Here is a 21,357-nt window from a genome sequence, read left to right on the forward strand (position 1 = left end):
TACTTCAAATGTATAAAAGATATAATTTGTTATTATATTGACAAAAGGATGGCCATCTCAGTCATCTACTGACCAAAGGATATTCATTTCACCCAGCTGACCAAAGAGTGACCATCTGACCAACCACTGACCAAAAGAAGGTCATCTGATCAGTTACTGACCAAAGGATGGCCATCTGATCCAGGAACTGACCCAAGGATGGGCATCTGAGCTTGCAGCTGAGAAGCTAGCATTGACTACTAATGAGTGGGAGACTTAGCTACTGTACTATATCAGAGAGTAACTCTTGTCCCTTCTCTTATCTTTGCAGCCAAACCTCACAGCAAGACACCTCCTAGAGAAGAACAAAGGGCATCAGTTATCTCGCACAAAGAACCTGTCCCTGATGTCCTCACCATCCAGAGGCAAAGCAACCAGCACACCCACCCTCCGAAAGAGCCCTGGGTCCAGGAGGAAGGGGTCTGGGCAGTTCTCCATCACAACAGCCTTGAACACACTCAACCGCATGGTCCATTCTCCTGAAGGTCACCAGATGGTGGAAATCAGCACCCCCGTGCTCATCAGCTCTAGCAGCCCCTCTGCATTCACTCAGCCCGGGGACAAGGCAGACTTCCCTGCCAACTCTGCTGTTCAGGTAAGGAGTAAATCCACTGGGACCTTAATGGTAGGTAAGAGAGCATCCCCATGTCATGAGCACTGCTGGGTGCTAAATACTTGCCAGTCACTCAGACTATTAGCTAAAATCATATATCTTGTCAGATATTTGTGATCTCATTTTATTCTTAAGCATCCTGTAAGTTAAATATTTATTATTATTATTATTATTATCCCTACTCTATAGATAAGGAAACTGAGAGTTCAAAAAGTTAAACAACTTGTCCAAATCCCCAGATAGTTCTCATTTTTCTGTTTCATGATAAACATGATTGCCTGTTTGTCATAAAACTTTCCTCTATGGAGATGTAGGTAGACACTTTCATGACAGGGTTTTGGCATAATGTGAGACTCTCTGTCACATCTGCGATAGCCTGGGCATCACATGGGAAAAAAAAAAAACAATGGAACCTGTGGATTAGCAGGTGCATCTCAGGATAACGATATAATTTGTGGGTCCAATGCCCATTTCTGCATTTTTCCTTTTTGTAATTTCTTTAATGCAAGCCCCTTGCGCTAAAATGGTTAAGAATTTCAAGATGGCAATAGCAGCGCATTAAGTCAAACGATGGCCCCCAAGTGACTACACAAGCCCCACACCCATAGAGCCAGCTTGGATGCTCTCACAGTGGGCACCTCATGAGGCAATGGGCACAAAGCACCCAGGGTAAGGATGTCTGCACATGTTCAGCTCCCAGACAGCACTTGCTCTCCATACAATTTTTATTATTAGCCCTGCTCAGCAAGATGCTAAGAAGAGATGAGCCAAGGTGAATCGCAGCAGTTCAGAAGTTGAAGTCTTTCTGATAGCATGTGGCTGTTTAGGCTGAAGGGCCCTTTAAGAGATGAAGGAGGAGAGGGATGAGGCAAGGTAATTAGGAGGAGTGTGTTGGGTGCGCAGCTAAAAACGCTCTTTGGAACCATGCATGTGGCAACTTGAAGGGACAAACTTCAACTCACATGGGTGTCTTTTTTTTTTAAGAAGCTGTAAATCTTGTTTTTAAACATGAATTTCCACCTTGGGATTAAATGGCTTAATTGGACTCTAATCCCTTTATAACAAGACATGGAAGAAGGAGAAAGTCAAGGGCTCCTCAAAGACCTGTGAGCTGGTCTGCAAGGAAAACAATCATCTCTCTTAACACACTCTCTGACACCACTGTCTGAGCGGCTAAGAGTGTAGCCTCGCAGGTAACTGATGTAACTGAACCCCACCTGTACTATTCTACTCTCTCTCACACACACACATGCACACACACACACACACACACACACACACATACACACACACCGAATATATTCTCCTTATTTAAAGAAATTCTGACATGCATCCTAAAGCCATTTTTGTAAGTATCTACATGCTTTCTGCCCACGGTTGTTCTAACATACACACACGCATACACGAACCTGATGAATCTAAAACAGGAACCTGGTGACTCACATGAAGCCGAAAAGTCAGAAGCTTCTAAAGCGTTCTTTATATAGAGTCCCGGGTATATAAGATGCACCCACACTCTGGGAGCTCAGCTGTGAGCTGGCTCATCAAAAGATGTATCCAAGAGACATGTTCTCTGTGCCTTTGAAATCTTTATTCCTGGACGTTTACTTCATCTGCCGAGAGGATGGACCAGAGTGGGAGAATCCCAGTAGTACTCAAAACAAATCTTATTTCTTCCAAGTATGCACAGAGAATGATAATTCCAAACCGCAGCATTCATGGGACTCACTGGGCAGTACCGATAGAGTTTTTGTCGGCGCAGATGGTTATAAGTGGTGAATATTTCTGTCTAGGTGGCACAGGCGTTGTCCAAACATATTCAGAAGCCCATGTACAAGCTCATCTACAGATAAGCAGGGCATCGAACAAAGTCTCTCACTTCCGGCCTACGTTGGATCTAGCCCAAGTTCTCCCTGTCTTCCCCACCCCATACCCTCACACAATGTTTAGATCTAAGTGGATAGTCAATAAATCGAATGATAAAAATATTTTTTTCTTAAGTATCTTGGCAGGTGGTAATCTATACTGAGGGAAACCTGAAAGGGAGAACTGCTTTCTTGTAGACCTCAAAGATTACTGTAACTCTTTCAACTAATAAATGTCCGGAGTGTGTATAATGTACTGATAACCATGGCAAGTGAAGAGATCCTGCTACAAAACAAAGGCAGTGATAATAATCTAATCGAGTAAACTGTAGCAAGGGGGTCATGGGGGACAGTAGAAGAGGAGAGGGGAGGAAGGGATGGAGTGGAGAAAAATTATATTAAAATTAATGGATAAATAAAATATTTTAAAGCTTTATGAGATATAGATATATAGTTAGATGATAGATAGATAGATAGATAGATAGATAGATAGATAGATAGATAGATAGATAGATAGACATGCAGACAGACAGATAGTGATAGATACAGGTGAACAGATACATGATATACTGTTATGATACACAGGCCTAGTCTCCAAAGCCCTGCTCTCCATACTAAAGTGGTAAGAACCTTTGTAGGAGAGTTATAAAATCATTTTACATCAAAAAATTAGGAGCCCAGAAGAAAAATCGTTTGGGCAGCTTCTCATGTAGAGTCTGCCTTGATCTTAATAAGAATTTCACTGTCCTGTCAGCAAAGACCACCTGAGCATCAGCACTAAGCCAGTGTGGTTTATCTTAAGTTTACATCCTCTCTTCTTGGTTGTCCTCATCTGTCTCCTGTCTGACTACACGACTTTCCATCACTCTTTTCCCCACATACCTCCCAGCGGAAAATAATCCCCATCTTTGTTCCACCCAAAGGCCTTCATTGACTGCCACTTTGTTCCTTACAGACTGCCAGCTGTGACCAAGCATTCACGCTGTATGTTGCTAAGGGCATCAAGAAGAAGTTGTTACCAAGGAATCCACTCAATGGCTAACCATAGCAGAGACCAGGCTCTCTAAAGTGGGATAAGGACCCTGGTGGCCCCCACGCTGCCTTAAGTGGTATAAAGACTCGGAAATTAATAAACACAAAAGAATAGGCTAAATAACTCATTCCTTTTACAGCCCTCCACGGGGTGTTAGAGGATACCAAGGTCTCGGCTCTGTTCCAGTCTATATGTAACACCCCCCAAGCACTGGCTACTCAGGAATAGCCAGTAAATAAGGAAAGGGGGAACTGCCTCAGATTCTGTAGGAAGTTACTGCTTCCCTTCTAAGTAGAGAAATACCATGTTTCTACTTTGTTGTGAGGTAGTGACTCTCTAAGTCTTATAAGCTATATCAATTCTATGTTCACAGAAGGAAAGATGGAAAAATGTTTGGGTATTTGATTTAAATTTAAATTTTCCATATTTATAGAGCAGCAAGCTAATAAAGGTACATACGTAGACATGGAAAAATAGCTATAAAGGTAATGGGATTCCTAGTACAGATTACATCATGCTGATCTCAGGTGAATATGTGTGTAACCAGAGCATGCACGCATGGCTGTCCTGGAACTCACTACATAGACCAAACTAGCTTTGAACTCACAGAGATATGCCTGCCTCTGCCTCACAAGTCCTGAGATTAAAGTGATCACTACGCCCTGCCAGGAATAGCTAAGTATTAGTCTGTAATGTGACTATGTAGTAAAAGGTCCAGTAAATTTCTTTTAGGGAGTTTGTAAACCTGTCCAGCTCCCACCAACAAGACAAAAAGGAGGTCGAATAACAAGAAGTCATTTTACACAATCAGCCTAGAAGTCATCCCAGTTAGTGCCCTGGTTCCCTCTGTGAAGAAACAAGACGGCAATTGCCCAAGTCTTTATGTCTTTATTACGGTACTGTTACCTTCACACCCAAAAGCCAGGGCAGGGGATTGGATCTTCTCATTGTCGTCATGTCTTCCTACCTGTAGGAAACCACGTGCCAGCCCTGGGTACTCGTTGCAGTACTAGCCTCAAAGATACACTAAACTGTGGGCTGGAAACAGCTCTCCTTGAAAACGATTCAATCAAAGCTGAGCACTTAGAGCAGGCTCTGTGGGAGCTTTGGTGGAGAAGGTCAAGTCGGTGTCTTGGCACTAACACACTTGACCTTAGCGAGAGCCTGGGCATTATCTCTAGGACCATTACTTAGGAAGGGTGCCGCAGAAGGAGAATGGCACATAAGTTACGGAAGAAATCCTTCAGTGACACAGAACTTCTATGGGAGAGTCACAAGCATAGGCCCTCACTGCCCCTGTAAATCAGGCTGTGGAGCCCCTCTCAAGCCTGTCTGCCACACTCACAGAACAGTGAAGCAGTCTCCTTTTCGGCAGTAAGAGGTCCTGCTCCCTCGGCATCTCTCCTCCTCTTCTTTCCTCTCCATCCCACTTCCAACTCTGTAAGTTCCTTCTTAACCTCTCTCTTCCTATATGTCAAACCCAGGGTAGTAAAATCTCTATAAAAAAAAACAAACTTTACCCCCATCTCCTACAAACAGCTTGTTGGAAATCCCTTTTTTGCCACCTAAATAGTCATTGTTGTGTCCATCCCGTGCCACTTTCTTAGTTTTGGACCTCGTCTTTGCCTAGTCTACTTTCCCGGCCTCTGTATTGACCTCCTAGAACCATGCTCAATCACGCGCCTCACCCTGCCCAGCCACTCTTGGAATCTCTCCATTTTTACACTTATAACTTGATAATGTTTTAAATTTTAAATCCTTTAGCCATTTCTATTTCCCTAATTGCTACTGGTTCCCAGAAGCCCTGAGGAATGGTAATATCTGTAGTTTATTAAGTAGTCACTAAAAGCCAAAAATCATAAGAGACTTTATCATGATAAACAACTGTTCAGAGGAGATATTGATGTGTGCCTTTAACAACCAGCACATTTCTGGGAGGGAGAGATCACATAACTTGTTCCAAGGCTAGAGCCTACATCAAAGTTTCTTCCCCTAAAGATTTCATAAGTATGGTACCATAGAGTGTCCACAATCTGGCTACAATATACGTTCCAGAAGCCCCGGCTCGGTACAGTCATAAACATGCATGTACACTAGCCCAATATAACATGGAAGGTAGGGTCAGTCCAGATGTGGTAGCACTCATAATCCTGGCACTTGGGAAGTAGATGCAGGAAAATCAAGAATTCATTGTCGTCCTTGGCTATACAATACATTTGCAGTGAGCCTGGGACTGACTATATGAAGCTTTGTCTCAAAACATAACCACTTGCACACACATTACAGTAATCTGCTCAACACCCAAAGGACAATACATACACAGCCACCTCATTCCTTTTTATCCTTGCACCCCTCACAAGGCCTGAGTTATTTTGGACAATGAACATATTTTGTTAGCTAAATAATGCAATTCCCTCCTAAATGTATTTCTGTTTTATTCATCTGCTTCAATCATACCCATCCCCTAAATCCTAATTATATACTATTTCTTCAAGGAAGCTCCTGTCAATCATCCTGTGTCTCTCCTGTGTTAACTACACACCATTTACCTTATTGTTATAAGCAACATGTTAGAACATGTAACGTCATCTCTGTATAATTTAACACATAAATAAAGACTGTGTGCATATATCTTATTACATTGCCCAATAGATTGAAAGTTTCTCAAGGGTGGGGATATTGTCTTATACACTTATGTCACTGTAGAATAGCCAAAGCCATCTCGTCTCTATTACCCAGACACCGTAGAAAGACACAGAGAGCAAAGGCAAGTCGGTGTGAAAAATATAATTCCCCTCTCCACCTATACCAGTGGGCTAGCAGCAAGTCTAGGCACCTTCTCTGAGTTCCTAGAGAAATGAGCCAGCATGTATCTTGAAGAATTCTGAGATATACAAAAGTGACTCCTTTTAACCCTGTATTTGGAATATTATGAAGTTATTTCTAGAACTGTTCTAAGTCCAGATCCATTCTATGGGTGTCTCATCTTCCATTAGGGTCTCTCAGTCCAACATAGTGCTCAGGGCTGCAGGAAGGATGGTTTTTTACTTAGGATTAAGGTAATTTCCCCCCCCCACACTTATGCTTAACAACTCCACCCAAGATAATTTACAGAGATAAATGATGATGATATTTCTAAGTTACTATCTCCCCAATACAAATTGCATTCATTCCATGATTCTCACTCAACAAATCCACATTCACATTAGAATTGTGGGTTCTTGAGGAATTGTAGGAAGAAAGGAGTCTGCCTTGAATAGACACCCTCCATCAAACATTCTATTCCATACTATCATTATCTGTTCAGAATACCTTTTATGAGTCTTCATGGGTACTTGAAATCTGTTAACTTTTTGAGAACATGCCCCTTGATAAAGATATTTGACTCCAGGTTTTTATTATTAAGACCAAGTAGAATTCACACTACAATATATCCTTAAACTAGTCTTATCAGTTTAACTTATCGTTAACTTATCGTTATCAGTTAACGCCCTAGATGTGATCACTGGCAGGCATTTGAAAATAAGAAAGGAATGAAAGCCCCACTTGTCTGTCCCACAAGAACCCACAGGGTGAAGGGCAAGCAGGGTGGAGGGCAAATAGCAATCGGTGCTGAGTGAAGAAGCCATGTCAGCCCTGGACCCAGACCCCCTCCTCATTCCGGGCTGAGGCTTTAGACAAGTCAGTAGCCATGTTGAGCTCCAGTCTCGCATCAAAAAAGGAGTGTGCTTGGGGTTGGATGATCTGTGTGGGAGCTTGTGCCTGGAGAAAACTGATTCCCCCTCTCTCAGGAGCCATTGACCAGTCTTCATCTAAGAATGGAACCTTGTAGAATTTCCCCTGTCCACACTGGGTGTGTGGACAGACAACCTGTTGTTGAGGTTTTGTAGGTGCAGCTATCCAATCCAATAGGTTCAGCCCTGGATGCATGTACATTCGAGAAAAACTAGCTAGCCTCCATTAGTATTAGTTATACAGAGAGAGAGAGGTATAGATGCAACAATGATAAAGAAGAGGTCATGAATTTTGGAGGGGAGTTGTCGGGGGGGGGAGTGACATGGGAGGAAACCGAGGAGCCCAGGAGTGGGAATAATATAGACTCGATGCTCATGTGTGAAGTTCTCAAAAAGAAAAGATAAAATAATTAAAATATTTAATTTTTCAATGAGTATACTCTGATTCACAAGGTTTCTGGGAAAATCAAAAAATAGTAAGTATAGAAATAAGTACTTGGCTCTCAGTTTTATTGTTGCTTAAGTTCTCAAAGTCAGATTTTCTTAGTAACAAGTCGCCATATTGCCATCCAATCTTTGCTGTGCATTTTTGAACTTTTTTAAATGAAATTTTTCAAATCTATATAAAAATTAAAAGAATATTGTAATGAGCCCTCTCGGGCCAATTTCTCCCCCTACTCTTCCTCCACCTGACTCCTTCATTGAATAAATCGAAGCCCAGACTTCAGGTCAAATTACCTATTGTTGTAATTGTGTCTTTTAAGATATTTTACCACTATCATAATATTATCAAACAGCAAGCAAAATTGTCTTCTATATTTTTAATATTCCATGTTTGCATTTCTACTTTGGTCTTATAAACATTCTCCTTGGTTGGTTTATGCAAATGAGATGCAGATGAAGTAAAAACTTTTCATTGGCTTTATACAGTTCCCATGTTTATTTTCTCTATCCACTAACTGGCTTCCTCGTCCCTTGCACTGTACATGGTTTCATTGTGTTGTTAACAAAAAACTAAGCCATTTGTTCTCCTGGATTCAAAATTTTCTGGATACTGCCAGTTGCGTCTTCACAGTGGTTTTTGATTCTTGCTTGCTTTGTTTTGTTTTGTGTTTCATGTAGTCCATGCTTCAAGGTTTATCCACATAAGCAGCCTGTATTAAGACTTTATTCTTTTTTATGGCCAAAATAACATGCCAGTGTATGGAGCTGCCATAGGATTTAGTCTACTGGCCCATTAGTTAATAGGCATTTGGACAGTTTCTATTTGTCTAGGAGTATTCAATGATAATACTCCTAGGAGCATTTGCAAGAAGCTTCTGTCTAGGTAATTTTCATACGCATATAAACCTAGGGATGGAGCCGATAGTTCATATAGTGGTTCTCTTCCACAAGATTCTGTTGGTGAAACTCACTATTTCCCAAAATGAGCGCACATTTTACATTTCTACCATCACCGCACAGTGACTCCAGTTTTTCCAGTTTTTACCAACATGTATTTACTGTCTGTCTTATGGCCCATAGCCACCCTAGGCTATATCAAGCATAGTATCTCATTGTAAAATCTAGTTTGTATGTATTTGGTTTTCCTGGGCTTTGCTTTTTGTTTTGAGGTAGGATCTCACAGGTTGGCCTTAAACCCTCTATCCTCCTGCCTCAGCCTCCCAAGAGCTGAGATTATAGGTACAAGTCACTGTGTCTTACTATAGTTTTAATTTGCAGTTCTCTGATGATTAATGACATTGGGCATTTGTTCATAAGTTTACTGAACAAGTATTCTTTGGAGAGAAGCCTGTGTGTGTGTGTGTCCATATTATAGTTGGGCCGTCTCTTTTTAACTGAGCTATAACAGAGCTCTTTACATAGGCTGCAAATAGTCCTGGATCAGATATATGACTTACAATTTTCCCCATTCTGCAAGTTCTTTCCACTTTCTCCACAATATTCTTTAAAACACAGAAAATATTTCTGTTGTGATGGTGTCTAATTTAACTACTCTAGGAAGCTATCAACTAAACAAAATGTAATTTGTCTTCAATGATGTTTTACAATTTTATCTTTTATGCTTGTGTCTAGGACCTGAGTACAGTCGATTTTTGTATATATTTTGAGGTTGGAGTTCAAATTTATTCTTATCATACAGATATCTAGTTGTCCCAGAGGCATTTATTGAAAAGGTCATTACATCCCCATTTTGTTAAGTTGACACTCTTGTTAAAATTTAAATACTTTTCACACACATCAAACAGCTAGAGATGTTTGATTGCATATCCTTTCCAATTAAAATGTATTTATATTGAGCTGTCACCAGCCGTTGGTTATCAAGCTCCCGATCCATCTTCCTACCCAATGATTTGAACATCATTTTCTTCTGGGTGGCAAAATGGTAACACTCCAAACCCACCCTTGCTGCTGGGTTTCTTTTTAAACTGTGACACTTCTGTAATGTTGACTTCTGCTTCCAAGAGCCCCTTGTTTGTCAGACAGCACACGGGGTGCATTCCCTGGGTTACACATTGCATCCCACTTCTGTGTGTCAAAAGCTAATAGACCAGAGACTCCAGAGCTCATATCCTTGACCCCCATTGGTTCCTGAGCATTCTCTATCTCAAAAACAGGATTCATTTCTCACCAATGCCTGGCATGTTTGCCATAACTGAACCGCTAACCCTTTTTCCACTAGCTGCTGCCAACTTTGCCCTAGCTGTCTGTGCCAGTCTTCTTGTTTACATCCTTATCGTTGCCCTCGGGCTGGCCCAAGTGGCCCAGGTTCCTTGGCTATGTGCTCACTCCTTTACCCTCTCCAAGGTCTAGTTTCCACACTTGGGCCAAGACCAGGAGAAGGAGGCCTGAGCTTGTGCAATCCGGAGAAAGAAATGGCTTCAAGGTTGATGTGGGGATGAATGATGACCTTTATTTTCCAAATATGGGTTCGCATACTAGAATTGTGTTGCCGTGTTCAGAAGCAAAGAAGGAACATAAATCAAAGTATACAGGCTGTGGGAACATACAGTGAGAAAGGGCTCCCATCTCGTGAACTGCTGGGTTCGGCATACTGAAAGAAAGCATTGGAGCAATGATTCTCAACCTTCCAGGTGTTGACCCTTTCATACAGTTCCTCATGCTGTGGTGACCCTCCCCCCAACAACCATAAAATTATTTTTGTTTTTACTTCATAACTGTAATTTTGCTATGGTTATGAACTGTAACGTAAATATTTTTTGAGGTTAGAGGTTCACCAAATGGGGTCGCGACCCACAGGTTGAGAACCACTGCCCTAGAGGCACCTATGCATCCGTTTGGGTTTGGGTTTGGTTTTCAAGTTCTCTTATTCAGAAAGGTACATAAGAACTAAAAGTAAAGGATTTGACTCAATCAGAGTTTCTTGCCACGGTTTTGTCATCTAACAACTAGAGGACATTGAATTAATATGATGTGCCCCTGTGTTCTCATTTGCAGAACAGACTGTCTTTCCATGAAGGGTCTCTGCAAGGGTCTGCAGTAGTTCAACAAGCTGTAGCCATTGTTCTTACCTAAACCAGAGTTTTAGAATGCCATGACGTTGAGACTCAAGAGATCCCTAGCATGTTCCCTCCAGTAAAGGGGGGAGGGGCTTAATTTTGTTTTGCACGTAGGAAAACTGGCATGAAGTAGTCCTTCCTTGACAAACTCAGGCCTCCCTACTCTTCAAATAGACACCAAATTGCTATTTAAAACAGAAATTTGGGTCCTTTGGTGTATTATGTGGTGCCTGGCCCTTGAGCTGCATGGTCCCAGGTGACTGGGGTGATCATCTGCACAAGAACCATGATGGATGTGACACCAATCAGGCCTAAGAGGATGGAATCCACTTCAGTATGTGGCTCTCCAGGCGTGCATCCTGTCCAGGTTTGTGCCTACTTCTGCTAAGGTGGCTTGGATGTTGACCTGACAGAGAATGATGTGGCTCAACTACCTAACAGCACATTCTGAGATAGACATGGAGGGAGGAGCTGTTCCTGTGATGCAGTTTAGGATGGCCTCCTACGTAGTTATGGAGTTGGGATCCCTCCTCTCTGCTGCTCACACACACCTACACAAAGACTATCACATCTGGTTGCTCCAGCTACTGCAGTGCACACAGGTGAGGGTCAGAAAGGATTCTTACCCTGAGACAAAGAGCAGTGAAAACCTTGGGGCTTTGGGGTCTGTAGACTGAGGTTTCCGTCTGGCCCAATCCTGCAGACTTTCAGTCCCAAAGAAACATACAGAGGCTTACATTATTTATAAACTGGTTGGCCTATTAGCTCAGGCTTCTTATTAATTCTTATATCTTACATCTTAACCCATAATTCTTGTCTGTGTTAGCCATGTGGCTTGGGACCTTTTATCAGCGAGGCATTCTCATCTTGCTTCTTCTGTGTCTGGGTGACAACTGCAGACTGAGCTTTCCTCTTCCTAGAATTCTCCTGTTCTCATCGCCCTGCCTCTACTTCCTGCCGGGTCACTCTGCCTATACTTCCTGGCCAATCAAGCAAGTACAAGAAACAAATCTTTATAGGGTAAAATCATTGTCCCACAGCACCCCCCCCCTTTTTTTTAGAACAAAAACTCTGAATCAAATCTCGGTTGTTTAGCTTTCTTCCTGACCATTACCAATACAACTTGTAACCAGCACTTTAAACAAAGAAAAACATCCATAATCCATTTTTTGGGGAATGCAGGCATAGTTTTCCAGGTTACTTCCTGCTGATTGGGGGTGCTGATAATCTTACAGGGACCTAAAGGAAACTTTGAATTATGGTCAAATCCTGAATGGAATATTCTGTGAGGCTTGATCATCTCAGCCAACAGTCGTGAAACTGTTCTGGATGCAGAACTCAAAGAAAACTCCAACAGAGGCTCTCTGAATGTTGGATCATCTGGACCATCTGCTCCACTGGAGATTCTTCAGGGGTCTTCCTTGATCAAACCTGATTTTTCTTAGTCCAGAATGAATCCACAGCCTCTCATTTTCTGTGGAAACAAAAGCAAAACCTCTTCTCCAAAGTAACATACCTTTTGACTTAAATTTTGAAGTCAAAGCATTTTCAAAATATGTATGTTGGATTAATCCAGCAGCATTTATGATCAAATATCTTTTAGCAGCTTTTGCTCCTTCCTCAGCAATCAAACAATTTAAAGACAACACAATAACATACAGTATCCAGACTCTCTGTGTATTTTTCATCTTTACGTGACTTTATTTTAAACTCTATTTCTTAACCCATAATTCTTGTCTGTGTTAGCCATGTGGCTTGGCACCTTGCTTCCTCTGTGTCTGGATGACGACTGCAGACTGAGCTTTTCTCTTCTCAGAATTCTCCTGTTCTCAACACTTCCTGCCTGGTCACCCTGCCTATACTTCTTGCCTGGCTACTGGCCAATCAACATTTTATTAAACAAGTACAAAAAACCAAATCTTTGTAGGTAAAACCATTGTCCCACAGCAGGGGTCACTGAGACCTGAAAAGGGATTCAGTGTTTCTTCCTGAACTTTTTCCTCATTTTTCCATGTACAGGAGACAAGGAGTGGATTTAGAAATAGGAACAGACCCAATCAATGTCCCCTCTGGTAGCGTTAGTAGGTCAAACCAGGAAGCTAGAAGCATACTCCCTCCCAACCCTTTCCCAGCCCTGGCCCCAGGGCTGATCTGTACAGACCAGCCTTGCTAGGAGTGAGAGTCCTGGGCTGTCCTCATTCAGAGGAACGACCTGCTGGAGTTGGAACGTGAGGGCTTCCAAAAGCCCCTTTGCTTCCTTCACAGGCAGTGATCATTCCAAAAGCACAGGGATCTGATTTGGTATTCTATCCATGTGTGCCCTGGAACCATTCCTCTAGCTAAGCTCAGAACTCAGCTGTAATTCCACATAAACCCATGCAAGGAAAACCAAAAATACACAAAGGAAAAAGGACTTTGGGGAAAGGAGATGAAGGCTGTGGTAGGGCCAGCTTCCTACACACACACACACACACACACACACACACACACACACACACACGCATACCTTTGTCTGTGAGTCCTATCCTCAACTGGCAAGTGTCTTAAACCAAAAAGGAGCCCTGTTTTCCCTTACAGCCTGTCAGTGGGTCAGTCTGTAGAGAATTGCTAGGTACCCACTATGTACTGAACACTTGAGATACACATGATGACACAGCAAACAAGGTGCTTGATCACTGCCCTTAGGGAAGCTCCAAGCTAGGAAGGTAGACACATATTTAGTATTAAATATTGGTCTCATGGTTATAAGTCTGCAGAATGCTGTCAGATTTGAAGGTGAGGCATGGATAACACCTGAGATGAAGGGTCAAACTGGTCTGGAAGGCAAGAAGCTGCCTAGAGGAAACAGTGCTCAGGTGAATACCTAGAGGGTATAGCAATTAAAAGGCAAAGGTCCTGCTGTAGCTTTCCCTGCCCAGCTTCCAATCTCCGAGCAGTGCATGGCCCCTAGTACATAGCGACTGCTGTTCGCTTCCACCGCCAGCCCTGCCCTGCTCCCCAGGGTCCTCTAGAGAAAGCCTCTCTGGTTTCTGGTGACTAAAGCGGGTTTGGTAATTAACCCTGCTTGCTTCCTTGATTCAGCACTTCTCCAACGAGTGGTTAAACTTTACATCATCCTTTGCCCAATTAATCCTGGCCGCTGAACCACTTAAGAGACCTAGCCCTGTCTGGGTGGAAGAGGGAGTGGCCCCGCCTGAACCTCAGCATTTTCACAGAGATTCATGAACTCTGAGGCTGAGTGCAGAGCTCACTGACATACAAAGGGACCTCAGTCTCACACACCTTGCCTCTGTGGAACCAGTCACCCTCTTGTGGCAATAAAAAAAAAATGTCTCCAGACACTATCAGACATCCCCTGAAGTCAAGAGTCACCCCCAGCCATCAGTAACTGATGTGCAAAGTATAGACCAGACACGTGACTAATATGAAATAATTAGCAGCTAAGGAGAAGCCTGTGTGGAGACAAGTGCCTATCTGAACACTCCAGCAAGCCATGCTTCTCAAACACACACTGAGAGACCGTGGAGGCTTTGGAGAAACCAGGAAGTTTACAAAGGTTGTGCAAATAGGTTTGTCAGTGTCCTATCCCTGGGCATGTGAAAGCAGACTACACCAGGCCTGAAAGAAGCTGGAAGAATCTAAAGACTGAATCACCAGTATAGGTCCACTTTCTGCTTCAGCTCAACCCAGAGGAAAAGGGACTCATGTTGTGACAGAGTCACTGCTATGATCCTAAATGCCGCCTGCTCCTCAAGGTGTTGCTAACAGACAGTATCGCTTCCATTTTAAATAAAGGAACTGCAATCCAATAATAGTTCAAAATCATTCAGTAGGTATCCTTCCAACATTGGATCAGAATCCAGGGTTGGCTCTCTTCCGAGTCTTTCCCTACATAAGCAGCAGAAGTGGGAATCTCGACTGTCCGCAGAAATGGTTTAAGAATGTTTATTGGGAAGTAGACAGGCATGGAGAGAAGAAATAAAGGGGTTGATTAGTAATGTCTGTCATGGCCCAGGCATATGAAAAGAGGCACATATGCCGTTGGACATGTGTATAATCTAAGATTCTGTAATTCTACAATCACTTTTTGTCATTTTTGGGTGGCTGTATGGAGTTAAGGGTCCACCCAAGTTTGTTTAACAAACAAGCCGCTCTGTGCAGGCCTTGTTCAAATGTGAAGTTCCTATGGGGAGTGAGACAAAGAAGGGGCATGACTTTTATTGTTTCCATAGAAAAGCAAAACCTGTTCTCCATCACAGCCCTGGGAACAACTTAATTTTACTTTTGGTAAGTGACAATATCTAAGAAAACAATAGAAAAAATTCCAAGAAAATGGGGCATTTTTGTTCATTTTTTTTTTTTTTTAGAAATTGCCCATTGTATTTCAGAGTCCAAGTATAAGAGAGAAAATAACCAACTCCTTTTCCCTCTCTTCTCACCTCAAACAAGCAAGCCGCTAGTGGAAAACTGGACAGCCTTGGTGCATAATAAATCCTGCCTTCATAGCAAAGAATGCTGCAAATACCAGTGTATCTGTTTCTGAAACATCCTTCCCAGGCTGACCACTAGTTAGAGCACTGAGCACAGAAAAGGCCAGGGACAGAAAGGAGACCAAGACTTTACCCCTGGCCTGGCTCAGCTGGAGTGTCTCCCTGTGTTCCCGCTGCTTTCCTTTCAACCTTTGGCTGTCCCGAAGTCAGACTAGCAAAGAATGCCGGCAGTCATTAAGCTCTTGTTCATAAACATGGTGGGCCTGCCTGCCATGTGCCAAAAATTTATTCATCTGGGTACAAGTAAGTAACCAAGGCCTGGTTACCTGCCAAGCTTGGATGCACAGTTAGGAAGCAGTCCCTAGACAGATGTGAGCAGCTGTGCACTGGATCACAGAGAGTATGCTAGTTTAATTGCTCACCTGCCTTGGCTCAAGTGGCAGAACACAACTGGGAACTGCCTGGCCCGCATTCCTGAGCCTGGTATTAGCCACTTACAGGCACCAGCCTAAAGAAAGCCATCTCCAGGGAAGGACAGCATGCCCACTGTTGCACCTGGAAAGCACCTTCTGCTCATTTGTTTCTTTGACCTAAAACAATACTGACAAACCGCAGCCTGTGGGCCAAGAGCTGCCTGCTCCCTGGTCTGGAACTGGGACAGGGAGGGAGGGGGATCAGAAGAGTAGTACTCTATGGCGGGTAAGAATTATCTTTCGTTTTCAGTGTGCAAAAGTAAAGTTTATTGTCTACAAATAGGCTTGCTCTCTGAACATTGTCCATGATTGATTTCAAACCACAATATAGAGCTGGGTGATTTTGACTGAAACCCAAAGCAAAGCCGAAAATACTCTGATAACTTTACAGGGAAAAGGTTGCATGACCTTGAACCTTGCTTGACCTTTCTTCTTTTGTAAGACTTTGTGAGCATGTGTGTCTGGTCACTTTGAGCCCTGTAAGGAGGAAGGAATGCCAAATGCACAGCCTGACTACACATGCCAGGGACCTCTCTTACTTCCTACCTTGTCTGGGAGTTTGCCTTAGCGTTTAACTCCACAAGGCCAGGGTAGCTGGTGCCCTCCATCAATCCAAGGTTAAGTCCAACCAAGTCTGGTAGGGCAAGAAGTTTGGTAAATGTTAGTTGAATACACAAACAGGCAAATGAATGAAACCTCTTGAATGTATCTGTGCCTGTGTGTGGACCACTGAACATCTGCAAGGGACAGAATGAATGGACCCTTCAGTGATGGAGGGGTTCAATAAGAGAAAGATATAATAGGTGTCTGAGTGAGAAAATTCATGTTAGGATGAGGAATTGAAGAATGAATATGTAAATGTAGGGTAGGAGTCTCTAGGGTGGATGAGTGACAAGTGAATGTAGGTCTTGTGGGCTACATGCAGGCCACAAAGGGTGTTGGTGCCACATTCAAGCGATTTCATCATTTTGCCTTCCTGGCTCATACCTTGCCAGCAATTTTGAGCTTAATAGAAACCCTCCCTTGAGAACAGTGTGTCCATGCTTTAATATTCGGCCTCTGTCCCTAGAAGGGCAAAGTCACCTGCCACCCTGGGCCTCAGGCCAGGTTACCACACCCCCTTGAGTATAATCTCCCATATATTGGAAAGAATATGTCCCAACCCCAGTTCTTTCCATGTACATAACGTGAATAGTATAAACCCCAAAAGGTAAGGGACTCCACAAAAGCACACATTCCAGGTAGGGGGGTTGGAGGATGTGTTAGTTTTAAGTGAATTTCGTAGTCAAGTTCATTGTAGCCAGATAATACAACAGAGTCAAACCGGAAAAGCCACCAGAAACATTCTTCATTAGATCTCCATCTCCAGTCCCTTTCTCCCTCTTACGCTTGTTGTGTTGCTTGAGCTCTTTCCCATGCAGGCACCATGAAGGCAGAGGCTTGCACAGGGAACACCCCTGATGATTTGTTAGGAGTAAGTGACACAGCCTGGAAAGCTAATCCAGCATCTGCTCCCACCAGCTCCCAGGACATGGTCCCTCACCCTGTGGTAGACCTGGCCTGACTAATGTTAAACTTCACCAATGACCCTCAGCATGCCACTTGCCCTCTCCGAGGCTCCGGAGTAAAGTGTCTTTAAGGTCTATTCTGGCTCTCACGTGCTGGAATTCTAAAGCCAAGGGCTGTGGCCAAAGATAGAACAGCGGCTAAGACTATTTCCAACAGAGGACCTGAGTTCGGTTTTGGTACCCACCTTGGCTCACAACCATCTGTCACGGCAGCTCCAGGGCCTCTAACCTCCTCTTCTGGCCTCCATGAGCACCTGATCACACACAGGCACCCACACATAAGCATACATATACATAATAAAAATCTTTTAAAAAAATAATAAAGCCAAAGGCTTTTAATTTTTCAAGATTCATGTAATTAATAAAAGCCAGAAGCCTTTGGCCACAACTCTTAACACTAATATTTGGTTATTAGACAGGGGATGACCATTTAACCTGGCCATTGACCAGGAGCCAAGTGGTACTAGATATGGTGGCATCTGCTTTGACCGCTGAGCACGTGTGTGAACCAACCCAAATGCTGGGACTGCTCTCCCCCAGGCTCTGCTCTGTTGCCTCTGCCTTGTGAAATCCATCAAATGCACTCAGAAAACCTGCAGGAAAGAGACGGCTGGGGACTTTCTCAGATGCTTTTGCAGGACTCTCAGAAACTGGGCAAACCCGCCCTGGCTCAGCCCAGCCAATAAGGAACAGAGAACTTGGGAGACTGTTGCCTGTAGTTCCAGCCTGCATGCTGCCTGTCCTCTGAGAACTCTCCAGCCCCATCACGGGCATGCTGGATCCTACCTGCAAACTACAGGTGCTGCCTTAGACTTCGTAGGTGGGAAGAAGACAGCAGACTCTGTACCAGACGGCTCGGGTTTGGGTCCTACCTCTGCTGACTACCTGGCCCTGTGGCCCTGGACAAAGCATTATAACATATGTTCGCCTTAGCAATCTTGTCAGCAAAAAGAGAATGAAAAAGAAATAATAGCCCTTAATTTGGAACAGTAGAAGAGCAAATACAAGTAGATCGTTAGGGCTCCCAGGTCAACCAGTTTAGGCTATTGGGCCAGCCAGCTTCAGACCAATGAGAGACCCTGTCTAAAGGAGAGGCGGGGTATAGTTTCTGAGGCACAACGTCCAAGTTTGACCTCAGGCCTGCACATGAACATTTATGCAGACCCACAAACATGCACCCCACAAATGCATATGCATGTGCACACACACAAATAGCACTTGTTGTTTTTTTTAACTTGCTATAAGGATTTAATGAGAAAATTAAGTGCTTAGGAATGTGTGGCCTCTACTGAATAGTCTGTGAACACGAGGTCTTGTGATGGTTGCATTCTCAGAGGTTTATTTTGGTCACTCTCATTTTATCTCGATGAGATTACACAGCCCTTAAGACAAGGGAACTGTGCCTTGCTTTTCAAACCCTTTCCATTCACAGATGGCCTCACCTAGAACACAGGCACTCAGAAGAGTCGCTGACTGGAAGGGATCAGGCATGCCCCAATGAGGCTCTGTATTAGCAAATGCCTGCCTATCTGAATCCTTGACCAGGTCCACCATTGAGGGAAATAATACCTGTGTCTGTGGGAAATCATCCAATGGGAAAAGAGACTGAGGTCGGGAATATTAAGGGGAAAAAAATAAAAACAAAAAGGAACACTACCGAACTACCAATGTGCCTCAATTTTCCTGTGTTATCCACTCCTTAATGCCAATGGAAGAAAGAACTGGATAAGAAGAGCCTTCTCCTCATTGGCCTACTCATCATCTGTGCCAGTGGTTTAGATGTCAGTCTTCTTGGAAGAACTCAGTGAACATTTGTAGGGTGCTCGGGTGTGTTCAGAAAGCTGGGCTACAAGCAGGACATTTGAAAACAGTCTGAAGTGTTTCAGGCTCTCTTTATCCCTATCGGATACAGGAGGATTCTGCAAGGTGAGAGGTAGCCATTGTCCAAACACCCTGGGCTCTGTGTTTGTGTAATTGACTCGGTGACAGTAAAGTTCAGCCGAAGTTTAGCTGCAAGGCAATTGAAGGTCTTCAGTTGCCACAGGCTGGACTATCTAGGGGCCTGGCAAGCAGACTAATCAAGAAGTAGTAAAGGCTGAATATTTGTTATTATATGATTATATTATTATCTATATGGAAAACTCAAAAGAATGCAGAATAATGCATTGAGAACAGGTATGCCGTTATCAAGGTTACTAGTTTACTAGTCTTAAATTAGTATTTATAAACACACTTCTATACACCAAAAAAAGAAAGGTAATTTTCTTTTGGTGTTTGTTTATTTTCTTGCTTGCTTGCTTCAGTGTCTCTCCCTAGCTAGGGCTGATTTGGAACTCACTGTGTAATCTAGGTGCCTTCAAACTCATGGCAATCCTCCTGACTCAGCCTCCCAAGTACTGGGTGTAAAGTTACAGACTTTAAAGTGTACATTTATTTTTCTGAGACAGGGCCTCTTGTAGCCCAGGCAGGCCTTGAACTTGGCTTGTTGAAGAACAGTGACTTTGAACTTCTGACCCTCCTACCTCGGCTTTCCCAGAGCAGGGATGACAGGCAGGCACGATAATGTCAAGTTTTCTGCAGTGATTAGGATCAAAAAAGAGAAAATAAATGATGAATTGTGTCGTGCTTTTAGCCAGGAACATGCAATATTTCTTCTTAAACGGCGTCTTGTCCAGGTGTGGTGGTCCACAGTGGTCCTCAGGAGGCTGAAGCAGGCAATCAGCAAGATCAAATGGCAAGTTCCCGGCCATCCAAGGCTACAGAGAAGTGCTTCGTGTCACACAATTAAATAAAAAGGACAGGAAGAGGAAGGGAGGGAGGGGGAAAAGGGAGGCTTAACGAACAGCGAAGAGAAAAACAGGAGACAGCAAGAGGATAGGAGGGGAGTTGAGGACAGGTTGGAGCTGACCTTTAATCATGATCCTCCTGTCTCAGCTTCCTGAGTGCTGGGATTGTAGGAATGTGCCATCACACCCTTATTTCAATATCTTAAAGTTGTTATTCTCCCATAAATTCACTTCCCTAGGGTTCCTTTTCATGACACTCAAACAGTAACTCTTTTTTTTTAATTGATTTTTATTGATTTCTACAAACAGTAAATCTTAAGGTTCAGAGGGAGCAAGGAAAAGCCAGGGACAAAGAGATTGCTAAAGAGAAGGGGCGGGGTTTGCTTGGGGCGGGGTTTGAGGTCTGAGGATCAGATGTCCCTTCTTACTTTAAAACTAAGTCTGAGCCATGCTAATACTTAGCTGCAGCTTCTTTTAAGCCAGTGGAACATACTAGAAAACCTGGAAACAGACCATGTGGAGACGTGATTTATGGCAAACAGCTCCGCGGGTCAGAAGGGAAGAATGAACTCCAAAGCTGAGTTAATTGGGTGTCCATGTGGGGTAAGGATGAAACTGGATTGATTCCTCTCTCACCAAAAATCAATTCCATGTGGACTAAAGAACTTATATATGAAAGGTAAACCTTTCAGAAGGCAACATAGAAATGTACCTCACGACCCCAAGATTAAAGGGCATCGTAGCCAAGATTTTTCAAGTGAGAATTGTATAGGAAAGCATTATATAATTACGTTTGTCCATCAAAAAAAAACCACAGAATAAAAAATACAAGCTACAAGGGATTTATATCCAAAAATAATAGATTCCACAACTTAATGAGAAAATAAATAACCCGAAGGCTTTGGAAAGACAAAGGATATGAACAGACATTTCATGTAACAATAACCATCGCTAACCATTTGAAAACAGGGGAAATGAATAAACTCAAATTCATTGGCATTTCAGAGACATGAATGTAAAACCACAATGAGTTAGCATCTCCCACCAGCACATGAGCAGATATTAAAGAGCTGAGTGTTACCTCATGCTGGCAAGACTCTAAAATAACAGGAATTGTCATTAGTTGCTGGCAGACGTGTAAATTGTTACAGCCACTCTGGGAAACAATTTGTTATTACCTAATAAAACCGAACAGGCTCCTGCCCTACGGCCCATCAATTCCATTCCTAGGTGTA

At 43.1% G+C, this 21,357-nt stretch overlaps 1 protein-coding gene across 2 annotated transcripts in view; it reads left to right on the forward strand.

Moving 5' to 3' along the window:
- Positions 1 to 21,357, forward strand: part of Sh3rf2 (SH3 domain containing ring finger 2) — a 102,179-nt gene that overhangs the window by 61,555 nt on the left and 19,267 nt on the right. For both annotated transcript variants that reach the window (XM_005356036.3, XM_005356038.3), the window contains one exon: positions 311 to 634. In XM_005356036.3, coding sequence (XP_005356093.1) covers positions 311 to 634 — 324 coding nt within the window. The remainder of the gene's footprint in view (positions 1 to 310; positions 635 to 21,357) is intronic.

Source organism: Microtus ochrogaster, chromosome 18 (assembly GCF_000317375.1).
Source record: "Microtus ochrogaster isolate Prairie Vole_2 chromosome 18, MicOch1.0, whole genome shotgun sequence".
NCBI classification, from domain to species: domain Eukaryota; kingdom Metazoa; phylum Chordata; class Mammalia; order Rodentia; family Cricetidae; genus Microtus; species Microtus ochrogaster.